This window comes from Sapajus apella, unplaced genomic scaffold (genome assembly GCF_009761245.1).
Source record: "Sapajus apella isolate SASKATOON/1434 unplaced genomic scaffold, GSC_monkey_1.0 scaffold22, whole genome shotgun sequence".
Lineage (NCBI taxonomy): Eukaryota > Metazoa > Chordata > Mammalia > Primates > Cebidae > Sapajus > Sapajus apella.
Genome location: NW_022436962.1, coordinates 8,020,896 through 8,040,009, shown reverse-complemented (window position 1 = coordinate 8,040,009; position 19,114 = coordinate 8,020,896). Strand labels below are relative to the sequence as shown.

At 51.5% G+C, this 19,114-nt stretch overlaps 1 protein-coding gene across 4 annotated transcripts in view; it reads left to right on the top strand.

The window, feature by feature from the left end:
• Window positions 1–19,114, top strand: part of PIK3C2B (phosphatidylinositol-4-phosphate 3-kinase catalytic subunit type 2 beta) — a 78,753-nt gene that overhangs the window by 25,111 nt on the left and 34,528 nt on the right. For 2 of the 4 annotated variants that reach the window (XM_032288884.1, XM_032288885.1), the window contains exons 2-12: window positions 3,119–4,138; window positions 7,706–7,806; window positions 8,724–8,878; window positions 9,190–9,310; window positions 12,783–12,894; window positions 13,045–13,124; window positions 13,510–13,573; window positions 15,229–15,375; window positions 15,997–16,030; window positions 17,058–17,253; window positions 18,312–18,434. In XM_032288884.1, the coding sequence (XP_032144775.1) occupies window positions 3,206–4,138; window positions 7,706–7,806; window positions 8,724–8,878; window positions 9,190–9,310; window positions 12,783–12,894; window positions 13,045–13,124; window positions 13,510–13,573; window positions 15,229–15,375; window positions 15,997–16,030; window positions 17,058–17,253; window positions 18,312–18,434 (2,066 nt within the window). In that variant the 5' untranslated portion in view covers window positions 3,119–3,205. Of the gene's footprint in view, window positions 1–3,118; window positions 4,139–5,427; window positions 6,250–7,705; window positions 7,807–8,723; window positions 8,879–9,189; window positions 9,311–12,782; window positions 12,895–13,044; window positions 13,125–13,509; window positions 13,574–15,228; window positions 15,376–15,996; window positions 16,031–17,057; window positions 17,254–18,311; window positions 18,435–19,114 lie in introns of those variants that run through there. The other 2 variants (XM_032288886.1, XM_032288887.1) reach the window with 2 other exon arrangements.

Here is a 19,114-nt window from a genome sequence, read left to right as displayed (position 1 = left end):
GCTCACCGCAACCTCTGCTCCCGGGTTCAGGCAATTCTTCTGCCTCAGCCTCCTGAGTAGCTGGGATTACAGGCACGCGCCACCATGCCCAGCTAATGTTTTGTAGTTTTAGTAGAGACGGGGTTTCACCATGTTGACCAGGATGGTCTCGATCTCTTGACCTTATGATCCACCTGCCTCAGCCTCCCAAAGTGCTGGGATTACAGGCGTGAGCCACCGCGCCCGGCTAAGGCAAATCTTAATACTCTGCTTGTCCTAGCTCAGCACTGAAAATACACAGTTATTCTCTGGATTAACATGCTTAAGCCCAATCCAACTTTGAGCATTTATCTGGTGTCTCCTATCTGTAAGGCACTAGGCCCTCCTTTTCCTGGGACCCGTCTCCCAGCTCCAGGCAGCCAGGTTCTGAATATGTCCATCTGCTTATGCTACTCCTTTGAATTTCAAATAGCAAGACTCATACCCACTGTGGATAAAAAGTGATCAGTAAGGAGCTGTGGAAAGGCAGAGAAATTAAGTTAACAGAGAGCTGCTTTAGATATCCTGAGACTGGGCTCGGACTGTTCCATCCTTGGTGAACTAATTCCTAAGTACAATAGTTACCAGATTCACTGAGCCAGAACCCTTCAGACCAGGGTTCTGCGCCTACACCTGACAGATGTACCAGGGTCCTGGAAGGATACCCCAGGGTAAGGGATAACTTTGTCCTAAGTTATTTTGAATCTCAGCGACTTGCCACACAAGAATCTATCTGAACCTTTTTCCTATTGATGTTTTCAACATTCTAATCATGAGGTGTAATGTTTCATGTTTGTTACCTGTTGGGTGAGGCAGTACAAAAGAATGAACACTTTTTAATAATTTTATTGAATTGTGACCCTCTTGGGCTGCTGGTGCTAAGAGTTGCAAGTGACTACTTCATGCTTGTCTCCCCCAACCTCATCACAAACACACATTCATAGATCCAGAGTTCTCAGCTAGGGCTACACATTAGAATCTCCTGGGGAGTTCTTTTTTTTTTTAAATACCATTACCCTACCGCAGAGCAATTAAATCAGACTCTCTTGAGAGTATTTGAGCTTCAGTACTTTAAAAAATTCCCCCAGTGAGGCCGGGCGCGGTGGCTCAAGCCTGTAATCCCAGCACTTTGGGAGGCCGAGGCGGGTGTATCACGAGGTCAAGAGATCGAGACCATCCTGGTCAACATGATGAAACCCCGTCTCTACTAAAAATACAAAAAATTAGCCGGGCATGGTGGCGTGTGCCTGTAATCCCAGCGACTCAGGAGATTGGGGCAGGAGAATTGCCTGAACCCGGGAGGCGGAGGTTGCGGTGAGCCGAGATCGCGCCATTGCACTCCAGCCTGGGTAACAAGAGCGAAACTCCATCTCAAAAAAAAAAAAAAAAAAAAATTCTCCCAGTGTTGTGCTAATGTTGCAGCTAGGGTTGAGAACCACTGGGCCAGACTGACCTTATCATTATAACCATTTATTGAGTGCTTCTCAACTTGGCTCCTGTCATGGCTTCTACAGAAAAGAGTACCAGCACTGAAGAAAGTGGAAGCACTGGCTCGGAGATCCTGTGTGACTTCTGGAGGGCTGAGGGGACCAATATTTTGACACATCTGTAAGACATCAGGTGGCCGAGTCTCACTTGTTGGCAAGCTTTGTTTTGTTGTATATATTGGTGTGTTTGGGGAGGATCCTAGTGCTGAGTAATTGCAAGGTCCGTTTAACAGGGCTCTCTGGTACTTTCCATTTATAGTTTTATTGAGGCGTAATTGACATATAATAAAATATACATATTGAAAGCATTTGGTAAGTTTTGCCATGTGAGTATACCAATGAAGGCATGACCACAATCAAGATAATGAACATGTTCATCAACTCCAAAGCTTCCCTTGTGTCCGTTTGTAACCCATCCTTCTTTCCACTCCGTCCCCAAGATACCACTGATCTGCTTTCTGTCATTATAGATGAGTTTGCATTTTCCAGAATTTTATATAAATGGAATCATACATAGTCATACTCTTGTCTGGCATCTTTTACTCAGCAAGGCTATTTTAAGATTCATCCATGTTATTGCGTTTGCCAATAATTTATTCCTTTTTATTGCCAAGAAGTGTCAATTGTATAGACATCACATTTTAAAAATCCATTCACTGTTGATGGACATTTTGGGTTGCTTTTAGTTTTGAGATATTACAGATGAAGCTGCTGTAGGTATTCATGAACAAGTCTTTGTGTGGACATACGCTTTTATTTTTCTTCGATAAGTAGGAGTGATAGTTGAATCCTATGTTCGGTGTATGTTTATCTTTTTAAGAAGCTGGCTATTTTCTAAAGTGGTTGTACCATTGTGTATTTCCCACCAGTAGTGTATGAGAGCTGTCCTCTTCAAATTGACTGGAGAAGCTTTGCTTTCATCTCTTCTTGGCTAATAGAAGGTGCCTCTTGGCTTCCCTACCAGTAGTGTATGAGAGCTGTCCTCTTCAAATTGACTGGAGAAGCTTTGCTTTCATCTCTTCTTGGCTAATAGAAGGTGCCTCTTGGCCAGGCATAGTGGCACATGCCTGTAATCCCAGCACTTTGGGAGGCCGAGGCAGCGGATCACCTGAGGTCAGGAGTTGGAAACAAGCCTGGCTAACATGGCAAAGCCCCATGTCTACTAAAAATACAAAAAGTAGCCAGGTGTGGTGGTGGGTGCCTGTATTCCCCACTACTTGAGAGGCTGAGGCAGGAGAATTGCTTGAACCTGAGAGGTGGAGGTTGCAGCGAGCTGAGATCGCGCCATTGCACTCCACCCTGGGCGACAGAGCAAGACTCCGTCTCAAACAAAAAAAAAGGTGCCTCTCTCTCTCTTCTTGGGGCACAAATGACAGAAGTGAGTATAGGGATTAGGGCACAGAGATGAGACATGTAGAGATGAATGGATGGGTAGCTGGATATAATAAATAGGTAAAGTTGTCTTGGTATTCCTTTTTTTCTCCATCTTTCTGTACTTTCTGTTTGTTGTAGACACCAAAGAAGCAGGCATTGGCCCAGATTACGTCACCTAAATTGGATCACTAGTAAATCTCTCTTTATGACTGACAGATATTTTTACCTCTCACCTGCAGGTGCCCAGACACCATGTCACAACCTTCCAGAACTGAGGTTGGCAGGAAGTAGAGGCTTGTTTGTCTCCTGTGTTCCCCATCCTCACCATGTCTTCGACTCAGGGCAATGGGGAACACTGGAAGTCCCTGGAGTCTGTGGGCATCAGCCGCAAAGAGCTGGCGATGGCCGAAGCCCTGCAGATGGAGTATGATGCCCTGTCCCGGCTCCGGCACGACAAGGAGGAGAGCAGAGCCAAGCAGAACACGGACCCCTCTCTCATCAGCTGGGATGAGCCTGGGGTAGACTTCTATAGCAAGCCAGCAGGAAGGCGGACTGACCTCAAGCTGTTACGCGGTCTCTCTGGCTCTGATCCTACCCTCAACTACAACTCACTCTCCCCACAGGAAGGGCTGCCCAACCACTCTACCTCCCAAGGGCCCCAGCCTGGCCCAGATCCCTGGCCCAAAGGCTCCCTGTCTGGAGACTATCTCTACATTTTTGATGGTTCAGATGGGGGAGTCTCTTTGTCCCCAGGACCAGGAGACATAGAGGGCTCTTGCAAGAAACTATCCCCACCTCCTCTGCCTCCCCGAACCTCTATCTGGGATACCCCTCCCCTGCCTCCCAGAAAAGGGTCCCCGTCATCCTCTAAGATCTCCCAGCCCGATGACATCAACACTTTCTCTTTGGTCGAACAATTGCCGGGAAAACTGCTAGGGAATCAGATCCTGGAGGAGGAAGAGGTGCCAGGAGGTGGGGGTCAGGGCCGCCTGCTGGGGTCTGTGGACTATGATGGCATCAATGATGCAATTACAAGGCTCAACTTGAAGTCAACCTATGATGCGGAGATGTTGCGGGATGCCACCAGGGGCTGGAAGGAGGGCCGAGGGACCCTGGACTTCAGCAAAGACACCTCTGGAAAACCCGTGGCCCGGAGCAAGACTATGCCCCCTCAGGTGCCTCCCCGCACCTATGCCTCCCGCTATGCCAACCGAAAGAATGCGACACCTGGCAAGAACCGCCGGATTTCTGCAGCTCCGGTGAGGACCTTCATGTGTTTCTCCTGTCTTCCTTTCTCCATGGCCTTTAGAAACAGGGACTAGTCTCTCTGCTGTTCCACATCCTACTCTGCCAAGTCCTTACCCCTTTAGGCTTCTCCTACCCTCTTTTTCTGCCACTGGGACCCTGGCCCTGGTTGGGAAGGTCTAAGGGAGGCTGGTTAGGGGTGGATACCAGTAGAGGAAGGTCGTCTTTTCACAGCCAGTTTTCACATATCTTGGCCAAAACGGCCCTTCTGGGGGCAGGCATTTGGAAATCCTGGTTCCTAGCATGTGGCCACTCCCTGATGTAAGGACTGAATTGGGAGTTAGGGGATTCATTACCGACTCTGGCTGAATGGCCCTCTGGACCGGAGCAAGTTGCTTCCGCTTGCTCTGAGGCCCTGCTCTGCCAAAATGCTGCGTGGCGATGAAGATCATTCACAATAGTAACCGCTTGTTTAGTGCCCGCTGAATACCAGACCTTGGTCCAGATCTCCACAACAACCCTTCCTGATAGTCCAAAGACACACAGCAAGCAATAGCAGGGCCAGCATTCAGCCCTGGCCTCTCTCGTTCCTAAGCCCTTTCTCTCCCCCTTTCTCTCTCTCTCTCCCCTGTCTGCTATTTATTGTGATAAAATATACACGACATAAAATTCGGCACTGTCGCCATCTGTAAGCGTGCATTCAGTGGCATCATCTACATTCACACTGTCGTGCGACCCTGGCATTATTCATCTCTACCCATTCTCTTCTCACAATGAAAATATTTAGAAAAAGTATGCAGTATGACAAATAATTTTATTTTTTTCAGTGCATAGTGTAAAATAGCGAACTATCTAGGTCGAAGCCCCCAGGCAGGTTCCAGGGGAGTTCTGATCTTTTTTCTGGTTTAGGGGAGCTTCAGCAGCATCTCCCAGGTGGGACCAGAAGGGCACTTTGTATTTCATCCTTGGTCCCTGGAAACCCTGGCTGCAAGGAGTCAAGAGATACCCCCATGGCTGATGCCTTCTTTTTTTTTTTCTTTTTTGAGACAGAGTCTCTCTCTGTTGTCCAGGCTGGAGTGCAGTGGAGTGATCTTGGCTCACTACAGCCTCTGCCTCCTGGGTTCAAGCAATTCTCCTGCCTCAGCCTCCTGAGTAGCTGATATTATAGGCATGCACCACCACGCCCGGCTAATTTTTGTATTTTTAGTAGAGATGGGGTTTTGCCACATTGGCCAGGCTGGTCTCGAACACCTGACCTCAGGTGATCTGCCTGCCTTGGCTTCCCAAAGTGCTGGGATTATAGGCATGAGCCACCGCACCTGGCTGGCCGATGCCTTCTGTGACAGCTTAACACTCCACTTCATTCCATCCGGTTTCCTCCTTAGCCATTGTTTAAGGGCACTGGGGTTTTCCCACCTTGTCACCTTGTATCTAGCCTTTGGGATCCTTCCCAACTCTGAAGAGCTACACAGTCCTTTAGAAACAGGGACTACTTCTGTTTCTGCTAAGAGAGTGACCCCAAAAGCTGAATCAGCTCCTGGGATAAGGCACATCCCTAGAGCTCAGGGATTTTTAAAGGCCCTGCTCTGAGAGGTGGGGCTGTTTCCGCTATTTATAGGGCCTGGGAGATTCCTGTTCCCAGCTCTGAGTTCCTCACACCCAGCTGGGCTGGCTCACTGAGTCAGGGCACCCTGGTAGGTGGTCACCTCTGTCGCTCGCTCGCTCTCCTGCCTCCCTCAGTCCCTCGCCCTCCCCCCTATCCTGCGTGTCATCAGAGTTCTGAGACAGAGCTCAGCCCAGAATCTCCTTGAAGAAGTGGGCACAAAGCAAAAAGCTCTTGCCGGGTCTGAGTGGGGAAATGAGGCCTTGGTCCTCCCCAAGTCAGCTTGGTGCAGGGGCTCAGCCTGCTGGGGGCGTAGACCCCTTGGGCCCTCGGCCTGTACCACCGCCCCGCTTCCGCCGGGCTTCCAGCCGGAGGGAACCTCCTTATCCCAGGCCAGCGGAGCCAGCTCTGGAAATGGCTGGCTCTGAATGCCAACCTGATACCCCCGCTGCCAGCCTCTGCCCGGCAGACTCCCCCAGCCAGCATCGGGCGATGCCATCAGGGACTGCCAGCCGGGCAAACGTAAGTGGCTTTTGTTTTCTTATGGTGCCAGTGAGTGGTACAGAAAGGGCATGACAGTGCCCTTCAGTGGCCACTCTGTTCTCTCCCTCTCTTCCCTCCCCCTACTGTCTCTCTCTCTTTCTTTTTTTATTCCTCTCTCCCTCCCTCTCTCTCGTGGGTTAATTGCTGACAGTGGTACTATTGTTTTGACTAGGACACAGGCACGAACTTGGCAGAGCTGGGGCCTCACATGCCGACTGTCCCCAATGCTGCCCTCCCTTCTGCGCACCCCCGCCCCCACCCCCCATTACACCCAGGGGAGCAGGGCTGACAAGAGAGGGTCAACCAGAGGAAACAGCCTGGATATTCAAATGAGGAGCTCAGTTGCTGCCATCTGCCTCAAGAGGAAGGGAGGACTTGAGGGTAGCCGGTGGGTTGGATGAGAGGTGTGGGCTGTTGTGATGTGCACAGGCCAGAGCCAGACTCCCCCCGGAAACAGCTGTTGGAACCGCATGGCGGCTGAGTCTCCATCTGAGCTGAAGCCTCATTTCCTGGTGTGGCCTCCTAGGCTGCCCTGGGCAGGCCTGTGAGGCAGAAACATGTCATGCACCGGCTCCCCCCGCCCTCACTTCCTTCTCCCTAGGGCTGGGCTACAGGCCTTGCTAGGGGCTTCGTTAGGAACTCTCCTGGGTGACTGAAAACAGCTCTGGGATGGGAGACGGTTTGAGACCTTGTGTGAGAATCCCACCGCCACACACGTTTTGAGAGAGGAAATGGGGCCAAGGCAGGCTCCCTGACATTCTGGCCATCTAGAAGTGGCCAACTCAGAAGCCAGGAGCCAAGCTTCTACCAGGTCTTCCCCTGCCCGGACCACTGCTCTGATGCTTTCTTCCTCAAATAGCATTTACCCAGAAGGCACATGTGTCCGAGTCATCTCTTCTATCTAAGGGCTCTTGGTCTCTCTCTGCTTTGGGTCCCTGGGGCTTGTGGATGTGGAGGCCTTTGACCAGGGCCAGTCTTCCCTGGGCACCATTTGAGCAGCCCACCTGCTTAGCCTCAGTGGAGAGGCTGGGAAAAATGGCTTATGCTCTGCTCCTTGTCACACCTCTGAGAGAATTCTCCGGAAAGCCCTTGCTGCAGGAGTGGCCCGACAGTACTGAACGGCCTTACCAGCTGCCTCACGCTTATCACACTGTCCTGTCCTGAAGTGGCTTTGGCCACATTCTCATCCATCCCACCCAGGCTTCAGTACTCAGCGAGCGCTTCACCTCCTCCTTCAACCTGGCTCCTTCCTGGTCTCCTGGGACAGCAGATACATATATTCCTGGATGTCCCATATGTTCTTGTGCCCCTTTCATTGAATGTCGAGTGACTAAAAATTCTTGTCATCTACAGTTTGAGTTTAGGTCTGGGAGTATCTCATGGGGGGGGACACCATGGGGGGAAAGGCCCTGAGTTGGCTGCTCTTCTCTTAAAGGTGGGCTCCCGGTCCCACACCGTTGCCAATGGCCATGAGTTGTTTGAAGTCTCAGAAGAGAGAGATGAAGAGGTTGCTGCATTTTGCCACATGCTGGATATGTAAGAGTTAAAGAATGGGGCAGGGGATGTGGGAGGGCTATGGGGGATGGGGAGGAGGGCCATCCATTTCAGAGCTTTCTTTAGGAGGGAAGAAGCACCATAATTATATAAACCTCAATTCATAGCTATGAAATGCTTCCTACAACAAGTGTCTGTAGGGTTTTTGAAATCTTAGAAGTTTCACTTTTTTTTTTTGAGATGGAGTCTCGCTCTGTTCCCCGGGCTGGAGCGCAGTGGCGCGATCTCGGCTAGCTGCAACCTCTGTCTCCTGGGTTCAAGTGATTCTCCTGCCTCAGCCTACCGAGTAGCTGGGATTACAGGCGCCTGGCACCACGCCTAGCTAATTTTGTGTATTTTTAGTAGAGACGGGGTTTCATTATGTTGGTCAGACTGGTCTCGAACTCCTGACCTCGCGATCTGCCTACCTCAGCCTCCCAAAGTGCTAGGATTACAGGCATGAGCTACCATGCCCAGCAAAGTTTCACATTTTTGACAAAATTTATGAAACCTCCATTGAATGGTCAAGGTATCCTGATCACTCTAGGGTCTGACCCTCAGTTGCCCTTAGGAGCAAATGCACCCCAGTTGGCAATAAGGGTGTTATCCGGAACTAAAAGAGAAAGGAAATGGATTAATAAAAGAATTTTCCATTAAACTTCACATGGAAAGCTTTGTCACTTTAGAACTATTCACACTGTTCAATGGTGGGAAACATTTTGCAATGATAAGAGAAGTGTTAGGAAGGGGGTTTCTCAGAGCTGCGACCCCACTGTCCCCATCCTGGCCTGCAAATGTGGAGGGCTGGGCTGAGTGGAGACAGAGAGGCTCTTGGGTCCAGGCATGAGGGCTCCAGCAGACCTCTTCTTGACTACTCTCTTCTAAAGGCCCAGTGAGGGTTTTTTTTTCTTCCTGTGCAGCCTTCGATCTGGCTCTGACATCCAGGACTACTCCCTCACTGGCTATGTCTGGAGCGCTGTCACCCCTAGCCCAGAGCACCTGGGGGATGAGGTCAACCTGAAGGTGACGGTGTTGTGTGACAGCCTTCGAGAGGCACTCACTTTTACCTGCAACTGTAAGTTCGTGGGTGGGGAGAGGGTGTGAGCATCTCCTGAAGCGGGGTGGGGATGACTGTGTTTTGCATCCTATTCCCATCTCATCTTGTGACCCACATGGAGGGCACTGAGGATGCTCCTTTGGGGGGCTGCCTTTAGGGCCAGATTTCTAGTGCAGTCACTTTCCCCAACCCTGAACTACTTGCATGCTTTATCCGTTTGGTGATGGTGCTGGAGAACACTTAGCTGGGAAGGGGGATCAGGGTGGGGAAACTGAGCCCCAACAGCCCCAACACCCATCATCTTTGCTCCCCTGACTTACCCTTCACAGGTTCCTCCACTGTAGACTTGCTTATCTACCAGACCCTGTGCTATACCCATGATGACCTGAGGAATGTGGACGTGGGTGACTTTGTGCTGAAGCCCTGTGGGCTGGAGGAGTTCCTACAGAAGTGAGTGAATTGGTGGGAGGTAGCCCCTGCCTTCTGGGTAACAGGACTGTGAGGGGCCTTCTTGGGATTGGTACTGGGACTGGCCTGGCAGCTCCGCCCCAATCCCACAGCCAAGACTCCTGCTTTCTGGGCACACTCGGCCACGTCGCACTTTCCCCGGGAGCTCTGTCTTCCAGCAGGGTTGGCTGACGGCCTGAGGCAAATCTGCTGTGGAAAGAGTTTGGAGCTGGGATCAGGCAAAGACTAGGTCATATCTGCCTGCAGATCCTGCTTATGGAGAGATGTGTGTATTTGTGGGGAGGGGTGGGCTTGGGGAGACTATATGGGTAGAGCTGTGTCTCCTGCTCTAGATTATGTGTGGTGTTTTTATGGCCTGGGCAGAAGTACCCTTGTGGAGCACAGGGGAGAAAGTCTCTCCCCATTCTCCTGCCAACAGGCCTTTTCCCCTGCTGGCCTGTGCAGCTAGTTGTCCTCCTCCCAAAAGCACGCCTCCAGCTCTTCATCCAGTGCCCTCTGTGGAAAGCAGCCTCTCTGGAAAGTCTGATGTGGACCAGCTGAGGCAACCCCCTTTCCACTACCCTGGGTTCTGGAGGGCTGGGGTGGAAGGGAGGCAAGGTTACTACCTCTCAGATGGTACAGAGGTGTGGCGGCAGACAGATAAGCTCTGCTTTTCTCCCTTAGGCGTCAGGGCAGCTCCTGCCCCCCACTCTGTCCACTTGGAGGAAGCAGGTCTTGAGAATGGAGAAAGGAGAGATCTGTCTCTCACTTCTTAGGAGCGCCTATAAGTGCCACTGCTTGCCTTTTCTCTCTCTTATATCCAGGTCTAGATGCAAGGATGGTTGATCTATGGTTAGAGCATAGGATTTGGCAGTCAGGATGGAAGATTCATTCCTGGGCTTCTTCCTGTTTTTGAGACAGAGCCTCGCTTTGTCACCCAGGCTGGAGTGCAGTGGCGCCATCTCTAACTGCAGCCTCCGCCTCCCAGGCTCAAGTGATTCTCATGCCTCAGCCTCCCGAGTAGCTGGGATTACAGGCATGAGTGACACCATGCCCAGCTAATTTTTGTATTGTTAATAGAGAAGGGGTTTCACCATGTTGGCCAGACTGGTCTTCAACTCCTGACCTCAGGTGATCTGCCCACCTCAGCCTCCCAAAGTGCTAAGATTATGGGTGTGAGCCGCTGTGCCCAGCTATCTGGGCTTATTTCTTCAAATTTAGGGATATTGTGGGGTCCTTTCTGGCCTCTGCCTCCTCATCTGGAAGCTTAGGGAAAAGAAAGAAGCAGGGCCCTGTATGGTACAACTCCAGGGTGCCGTTCAAATGTGCTCCACCTTTAAACTTGCTTATGTATGCACTATCCCCTAGAGGAACAGGAAGGGTCCTAGACGCAGGGTCGCCTGGCAAAGAGAGCACCAGGTGGCCTGCCACTGTTAGAAGGGACCAAGGGTACATAGTGGGTAAGCTGAAGCTCTTGCTGACACCATTACACAGGTTTGAATTCTGATTTGCCACTTCCTATTTGTGAAGTCTGATGCTCAGGGCCCTCTGTAAGTTGTAGGGAGGGTGCTACGTGAGAATGACCCAGTGGGCAATCAGTAAATACCAGCAGGGAAGGAGCAGCCCACAGAAAAAAGTCACGGGGCTCTGGGCTGGCCAGATACTGCCATTTCTCTTGCAGCACCCCAAATCCTGGAGCCCCTGGGTCCAGAGGTAGTGGGAACTGTCAGGTTCTACCTTCCTGCCAAGACTCAGGTAAAATGTTCTCAGTGAGGTGGGCCAGGGTCAGTGGCCTCAGGTCACACCCCTTGTGCTCTGACTTGAATGCGTGGAGAGGGAGGCCTTCCACAGAGAAGATCAAGCCAGGCCCCCAGGGGACCCGTATCCATGAGTCCTGGTCTGGGAGCCCCACTCCTGCCCAACAGAAAAGCACAGTGCTGGTTCCTGGCCCAGCCCGCAGGCCCCCAACACATGACAACTGGCTGGGGTGGGGGTGGAAAGGACCCTCTGGGGGTTCCAGAAGTCTGCTAGTTCCTAAGGAAGCCCTCAGATTTTCTACCCCTGAAAATTAGGAGGGGCTGATACTGAAGGAGCGAGTGGGTTCAGGATGCAGGCTGCTCTCAGATAAGAACCTTGAGGCAGTCCCGTGGGAGGGCTGGGTTTCCTGCCGCCTACCCCAGCCCCACCACATTCTTCCTTCCTCCCAGGCTCGCCCACCAGGCCCAGCCCCGCAGCCCAGCCTCACCACCTCCAGGTTTTGGCCGCACTTCAGGCTTAGATCTGAGGGCCGAGATCGGAGGCTTGGTCTTCTCTGAATGTGGAGAACCCCTCCCTCAGCCCTTACCGGTTCTAGACGACCCTGGGGCCCTGCCCCTCTCCCAGCTTCTGCACATACCGCTCCCCTTATGCTCCTGTCCTCTCCTCTCCATTTCTGGCCTAGATTCCCAGCTCTGTTGAGGAAGGAAGTCCTTTTCCGGCTTCTGTGACCCAGCTCTTGAGGCCAGGTCCAGGGCTGCAGTGCTGGCCTGGAGGTAGTTCTCCCTCTGCTCCTCCTCTTGGGTTTCCTTGCTGATAAAGGTGTGATTTGGGAGAGAGGAAGAAGTTGGATCACAGAGGGCCTCCTAGGCCTTCCTCTCTGAAAGGCAGAGTCTCACATATGGGTGCTTGAGCAGGTGGGACTGGTATGCATTTGGGACTTTTCAAGGAGTCAGGAATTTTTAAGGTTTTTCACAAGCAGGCAGGGCCCACAGAGGGAAGGTAGAAAAAGAACTTGAGGCCGGGCGCGGTGGCTCAAGCCTGTACTCCTAGCACTTTGAGAGGCCAAGGCAGGCGGATCACGAGGTCAGGAGTTCAAGACCAGCCTGGCCAAGATGGTGAAACCCCATTTCTACGAAAAATACAAAAATTAGCCAGGCGTGGTGGCAGGTGCCTGTAATCCCAGCTACTTGAGAGGTTGAGACAGGAGAATTGCTTGAACCCGGGAGGTGGAGGTTGCGGTGAGCTGAGATCGCACCACTGCACTCCAGCCTGGGCGAGACTCCGTGTCAAAAAAAAAAAAAAGAAGAGCACAGGTGGACTCCATATCTCTTCCTGGTTGTCCCGTGTGTGGAGGCCCAGAGAATAGGGCTTCAGCAAATGCTCCCTGTGATGTCCTCTGTTTCCCCACTCCCTCCAACGGTTCCCAGCCCTGGAGTGAACCAGTGATTACCACACAGGTAATAAATATCTGGGAGAGTCAATATTTGTACCGGCCAAGGGTTGAGTATATTAGGTGGCTTTTGTTTAGACAGGCCTCTGTTTCTTTTCTTAAGCTCTACCATGACATTTTCTAGGAGCCGAAGTAGGGGGTGCAACACAGGTGCCACCCTCTCACCTAAACCTTCTTTCTGCATCTGTCTCCCCAAGGCTAAGGTATGGATCTCCCTTCCCAGTGAGTCCCCAGGATGCTAATGGTCTTGTCTCTCTACTCTACCAGCAAGCACGCCTTGGGCAGCCATGAGTACATCCAACACTGCCGCAAGTTTGATATTGACATTCGGCTACAGCTGATGGAGCAGAAGGTCGTGCGCAGTGACCTGGCCCGGACGGTTGGTGTGAGGGTGGTGGAGGGTCGCACAGGGCTGGGGGGGTGGAATGGGAATACAGTATGGAACACATCAGGTGGGAGTCGGGTAGTAGTGATGGATGGGTTGAGATCAGGGCACCACTCCTCTCTGAATAGGGCACTTCTTACACAGGTGAATGATGACCAGAGCCCCTCCACCTTGAACTACCTCGTCCATCTCCAAGAGAGGCCCGTCAAGCAGACCATCAGCAGGTGAGCATGGGCGCCTGTTTGGATATGCTCCAAACAGGAATTGTGTAGGGACCCATCAGATGTGCCTGCTTGCGTTTCTGCTAGGGCTAAGGGATTCTTGCAGGTGTCGGGTTGGGGCCCACATGTCTTGTCAGGGAAGATCCCCACTCCAGGCATGTTTCATCTGGAAACTTTCCCTCTGGAACTTTGCCATCCTTCTCTCCAGGTGAGAAGTGGCAGAGTAGAAAGACTCTCCCTCCTTCAGTCTTCACAAGACATATGGAAAGAGTGCGACCTCCTTTAAATCAGAGTGGGAGCTGAGGAGAGGGAGGGAGAAACTGGGTTTCCCAGGGCACTGGGTCTTTCATGACCCCTCGTATTGTGTTCCCCTGCCCCCAACTCCCAGGCAGGCCCTGAGTCTTCTGTTCGACACTTACCACAATGAGGTGGATGCCTTCCTGCTGGCTGATGTGAGTACGAATCCAGGGGCTGGCCTAGCTGCCAAAAGCTCCTCCTCCCCTTCCCCAGTCCGCCCAGGATCACCCAGCACTCTGAGGGGTCTGGGTGGAGCCTGAAAATCTGTTGGCAGAGCACTTCTTTTTACCCCCCTGGCTCATGGGCAATGACAAGCGCATCACCAGGGATTCTGCTCCTCCATAGAAGAAGTAGGTCAGGAACTATGTCCTGGTCCCATTCTCTGGAGTAGGATGTCTCCAGAGCTGTCACCCCCTAGCTGCTGCACTTGATGGGCGTTGGAGCATGCATCCTACAAGCAGTGTGAGAAACCTTTGGTCTGAGAGGTTCTGTTGTGCTGGAAACTATCAGGAAGTAGAAGGCTTCAAATGTGGGGAGGGGCCAGAGCTCTCTCCACTTGGACTCACGTGGAGCCTTAAGCCTCAAAACCGTGAGAATCCACATGTGTCTTAAACGTCACAAACCTGAAGAAAATCTGACAGTTATCTTCAAAAACAATCCCTTGCCGAGTGCAATGGTCCACGCCTGTAATCCTAACCCTTCAGGAGACTGAGGTGGGAAGATTGCTTGAACCCAAAAGTTTAAGACCAGCCTGGGCAACACAGCAACACACCATCTCTACAAAAAATACGAAAATTAGCCAATCATGGTGGCACACACCTGTAGCTCCAGCTACTCTGGAGGCTGAAGTGGGAGGATCGCTTGAGCCCAGGAGTTTGGGGCTGTAGTGAGCTATGATCACACCACTGTACTCTAGCCTGGGTGACGGAGTGAGACCCTGTCTCCAAAAACAAAAACCAATCCGTGTCTCATTGATCCAGTTTATAGTAGTCATAGGCTCTTCCCTTTTGAGGGGTTCAGTATTATGTCTAGTCACTGCCAGAATCCCTTCTCTAGCAGCCTCTGCTTGAACATTTCCACTGATGCAGGGGAAGCTCTCTGAACACCTGTGCTGCGCTGGTCTGGCCCTGTGCTAGTGGCTATGGGGTGGGTGGGGGGAGGGTAGAGAAGTGTAAGAATTGTCATAGCCTTTGGGGAGCTTGTGTTCTTGTTAGAAAAATTAAATAGTAACATACAGCTGTTAGTAGACAGAAGAGGATGGTAATAAATTAATTAAGAGCTCCTGGAGGGTGCTAGAGGAAGGGGATTGGCCAGGGACGGCTTTATGTAGGAGGTAGAATTTTATTTAGCTCATCTGTGATTTAAATGTACGCAGGTAATCGGAGCTGGACAAGCGAGGGAATTCCAAATGAGGAAACTGCAGGAGCCAAAGTGCAGAGGGGAGGGTATGGCTGTGGCATGTCTGCAGAAGGGAGATATCTGTCTGGAAATTCTACAGGTCTCTGGGAGAGATCCTGTATGTATGTGAATAGTGTAAGTGGACTAATGATAGAGAGGTTAGAAATAGGAGGAGCCTCAGGGGGAACAGCTGAAAGAATTGAGGCATGTGGGCATGGCCCATTGAATTCAGTGGGAGAGATTGTTCGCTGATGCTGGATATTTGAAAATGAAATGTATTGCACATTTACTCCTGAGGATCATGAATCTCTACTCTTCCCAACGCTTTCCTTTAAAGACTGGGGGAGGGAGGGGTTGGAAACCAAGAGCATGAGAGCAGAGCCTGCCAGCCTCATTGTGCCACCTCCCACAGGGGGACTTCCCGTTGAAGGCTGACAGGGTGGTCCAGTCCGTCAAGGCCATCTGCAACGCCCTGGCCGCTGTGGAAACCCCTGAGATCACCAATGCTCTCAACCAGCTGCCCCCCTGCCCCTCCCGAATGCAGCCTAAAATTCAGAAGGTAAAGGGGCCCAGGGTGCTAGCATAGGGAAGGAGGAGAGGAACACTGCCAGGTAACTGAGCTGCCTGTTGCTAGGGCGTGTAGGTGTTCACTCACTATAAAGGGGCTTCTCTCCACCTCCACCTTTTATGTTTAAGCAATTCAACTACAAGAGCTCTTCAAAAATGGATGCCAAATGTGTCCCCTCTCCCTGAGGTCGAGGGAGAGCTACCTGGGACTGATTGCCGAGAGCCCAGGCCAGTAAAAGCTTTATTCACAGTCACCAAGGCATTGCCTGACAGTCTGCATATCCATCAGGGCGCAAAAACAAACCAGGAGGAAAATCTCTCTAGAGCCAGGGGCTCCGGGACTCCAGCAGGGGCTCTGTGCTCTGCAGCCGAGTGGCCTGAGGGTTGGGATGTCTCAGAAGGGTGGACGCAATTTCTGTCCTCCATCAGCTCACTCTGTCCATCACACAGATCTGGTACCAACCATTACTCTATCCTCTCTGGGGATTCTCAGCTCCTCATATTTCAGTCCAGTGTGGTCCAGATGAGTGCAGCTGTGAAAAGCCCTTCTTCCAGCTGTGACGAAAAAGGCTGTGGCCCTGAAGCTCCCCTCCCTCTTCTTTTTCCCCAACAGGATCCCAGTGTCTTGGCTGCGAGGGAAAACCGAGGTAAGGGAACTGCACTTCATCTTTATCCAGTTGGGCTGCCGAAAACTCTGGTCTCTGCCTAGATTCCTTTTTCTGCCTGGCCCCCTTGATTTATGTGTTGGAGTTTGCCTGGTGCGCACGCACGAGCGTGTGTGTGTGTGTGTGTGTGTGTGTGTGCGCGCGTGCGCGCGCGCGCGTGTGTGTGTGTGTTCGTTCCTATATGAGGTGTGGACACAGCTGGAGAGCACATTTCTTTCCACAAAGTGTTTTCTCATTATTTTTCCTAGTCATTCCTCCTGGTGTCCCTGGGAGATGGTGATGAGGGGATGGAAGTGTGGGGTGGCAGGGCAGCGCTAGCCCTGCCATCCAGATGGGAAACCTCCCACTTGGGTAGATTGTGATTATTCTCCCAACGGCTCACACTCGCTACGTTTCCGATTTAGAATGGGGCTTGGGAGAGGATGAGAAATAATTTTTCACTAGGATTTTTCTAGGATTCCCCTGTCGTGCCCTTCCAGCTGAACTTTGCCTTAAGATCGACCTATATCCCTGGGATTCCTTTGTTTTCCTTCGTTTTTTGTTTTTGCATTCCTGGGATTGTTATGGTGATTCCCAGTCTTTTGGATGTCACAGACCAGTAAAATGTCCCCTAAAGTATTTGGGGGACCAACAGAGAAGCGTCAGCCTTTTACTTGGCCAAACTTTTTTGGCCTTTGCTTTATTGAAGCAACTGCTAATAATTATTAACACCATTTCCTAAAAGAAAGGACATTTTAATGCTAAGTCAGTGGCAATACGTAAAAATAAGGATTATATTTAACACTGTGTAACTGTCAGTATATGAAAAGCTCACGACGTGCCTCTGCTTTCTTCACATTTCACCACAGATGGGTGAACTTTGTCACAGCTATTAGAGACTGACTAGCATTTGGGGACCAGTTGGGGGGTGCATAGGTCTTAGGCCATCCCATTCTAGCCAGTGCCATGGCCACAAGATAGGGCTTGTGGAAGCCTCATGTCTTTCTCTTCTGACCCCTTCCCTTCCCAGAGAAGGTTGTGGAAGCCCTGACTGCTGCCATCTTGGACCTGGTGGAGCTGTACTGCAACACATTCAACGCAGACTTCCAGACGGCAGTGCCCGGGAGCTGCAAGCATGACCTGGTGCAGGAGGCCTACCACTTCTCCGGGGCCCTGGCCTTCACTGTCTATGCCACCCATCGTATCCCTATCACCTGGGCCACCAGGTGAGCCTGGGGCTGAGTAGCCGCTAGGGAGCAAGATGAGTTTGACCTCCACCAGGCTTCTTCCCATCTGCATGTAATTCCACTGTCCTGTCTTAGGATGTGTGGCATTGTGTGACATTGTAGTGCAATGGGGCTGCTGGGCTGAGCCAAGTGCCTGAGGAGGACCTGGGCTGGGGACAGCCCGGAGGAGAGGGGAGTCCCTTAGGAGGTAGAGCAGATCTTGTTATTGCCTCTTGGTGCTGGCTGCCTCTGCATCCCTGCCCCCTCCAGATCCAAGGCCAGTGGAAGGAGACATGGCAACAGATGGCCGATTCCCAGATAGAGGGAAAGCTCCCCGGCAGTGGGAGTGGGCGGGGAGGTGGGAATGACCTTTGTCTGGGGTTCCCTAGGCCTGCAGGGGTGGGTGGAGGAGGATGTTCTTTTGGTAATCCTCCGCTCCTCTGTTGGGTCCGCAGCATCCAAGGCCTGAGGGAATAGGCACTGGGCCCTACCCCGCCCCTGCCAGTCCCCTTCCCCCAGCCCCCTTCTCCTGCTCTCTTTGTTCCTCACTTAATGTATTCCTCTGGGCGATTGGCAGAGAACAAAGGAGGCAGCCTGGGAAACCGGGGCCTTCTCTGACCTCTTCTGTCAGGCACCTGTCATGAGCCACAGGGACCCCCGTGTGCTGGCATTCACGTCGGCATATGTCGTCTTCCTCCCCCACCCTTCTCACTTGCGCATGCACGTGCGCGCACACACACGCGCACACACACACAGACGCTCGATGGGCTGGAGCTTTCTATAAGGAGGCTGGGTGGCCGGTTCCCACTAAAGAAAGAAAAACCGCGAGGCTCAGCATGGAGCCTAAAACCAGGCAGAGGAATCCCGATTGCATTGCTTTGGCCTGAGCGCATTTCCTTACACCCAGTTTGGCTGTCCTACCCAGAAAGCCCGTGTTACAGCCCTCAGAGACTGAGTTTTGCGGTGGGGAAAATGGATTTTGGCCTTAGGGGGACGCATAGGTTTGGGTGATTGATTTTGGGAGCTGGGTGTCCTGACCTACTCCCTTTCTTTTGTAGCTATGAAGATTTCTACCTCTCCTGCTCCCTCAGCCATGGTGGCAAGGAGCTGTGCAGTCCCCTGCAGACCCGAAGAGCCCACTTCTCCAAGTACCTCTTCCACCTCATCATCTGGGACCAGCAGTAAGCCCTTCTCCCAGGCTCCAGTGCCCAGGCCACTGCAGACTTGTTAAGCCTCCAAAATATCCCTGGGGCCAGATAACTAGCCCTGGACTAACAATAAACCCAGGCTTCCTCGTTAACCCTAACTGGACAAGTCATTTGGATTCTTGAGTCTCCACTTCCCTGACTCTTCAATGCCAAGTATAATTACCACCTCTCAAGTTCTCATGAGGATCCAATGAGAAGGATCCATAAAGTCTCTTTGTAAACCATAAAAAACCATATAAATGTTAGTTGTTAGTTTTAATAATACTTTATTTTTTGATCTTGTCTCCCTTAAAGAGTTTAACTAGTTGGAGGGCTTCTCATCCTCTCCTTCTTCCCACAGTTTCTGTAGACTAAGGAAAGGAGACTGCTTTTTCCCTTTATCGACAGAGAAGGAAGGGTTGCCTTGAGAAAGAATATTGAGCTTGGATTCACAGGAGCGAGGGTCTAATTCTAGCTCTGTCTCGAATACTACTTTCTTTCTATTCTTTCTGTGCCTCATTTTCTCAAACTGAGAAATGGGGACATTTGTTTAACTCAGAGACACTTTTGGCATCGAGATGAGATAGGCAGGTTATGAATAGAAATATGAAACCAAAAGCACAAGGTAGTATTAATCACCACATGTTAACTGTAATTTGGTGTCAGGAAGGTAG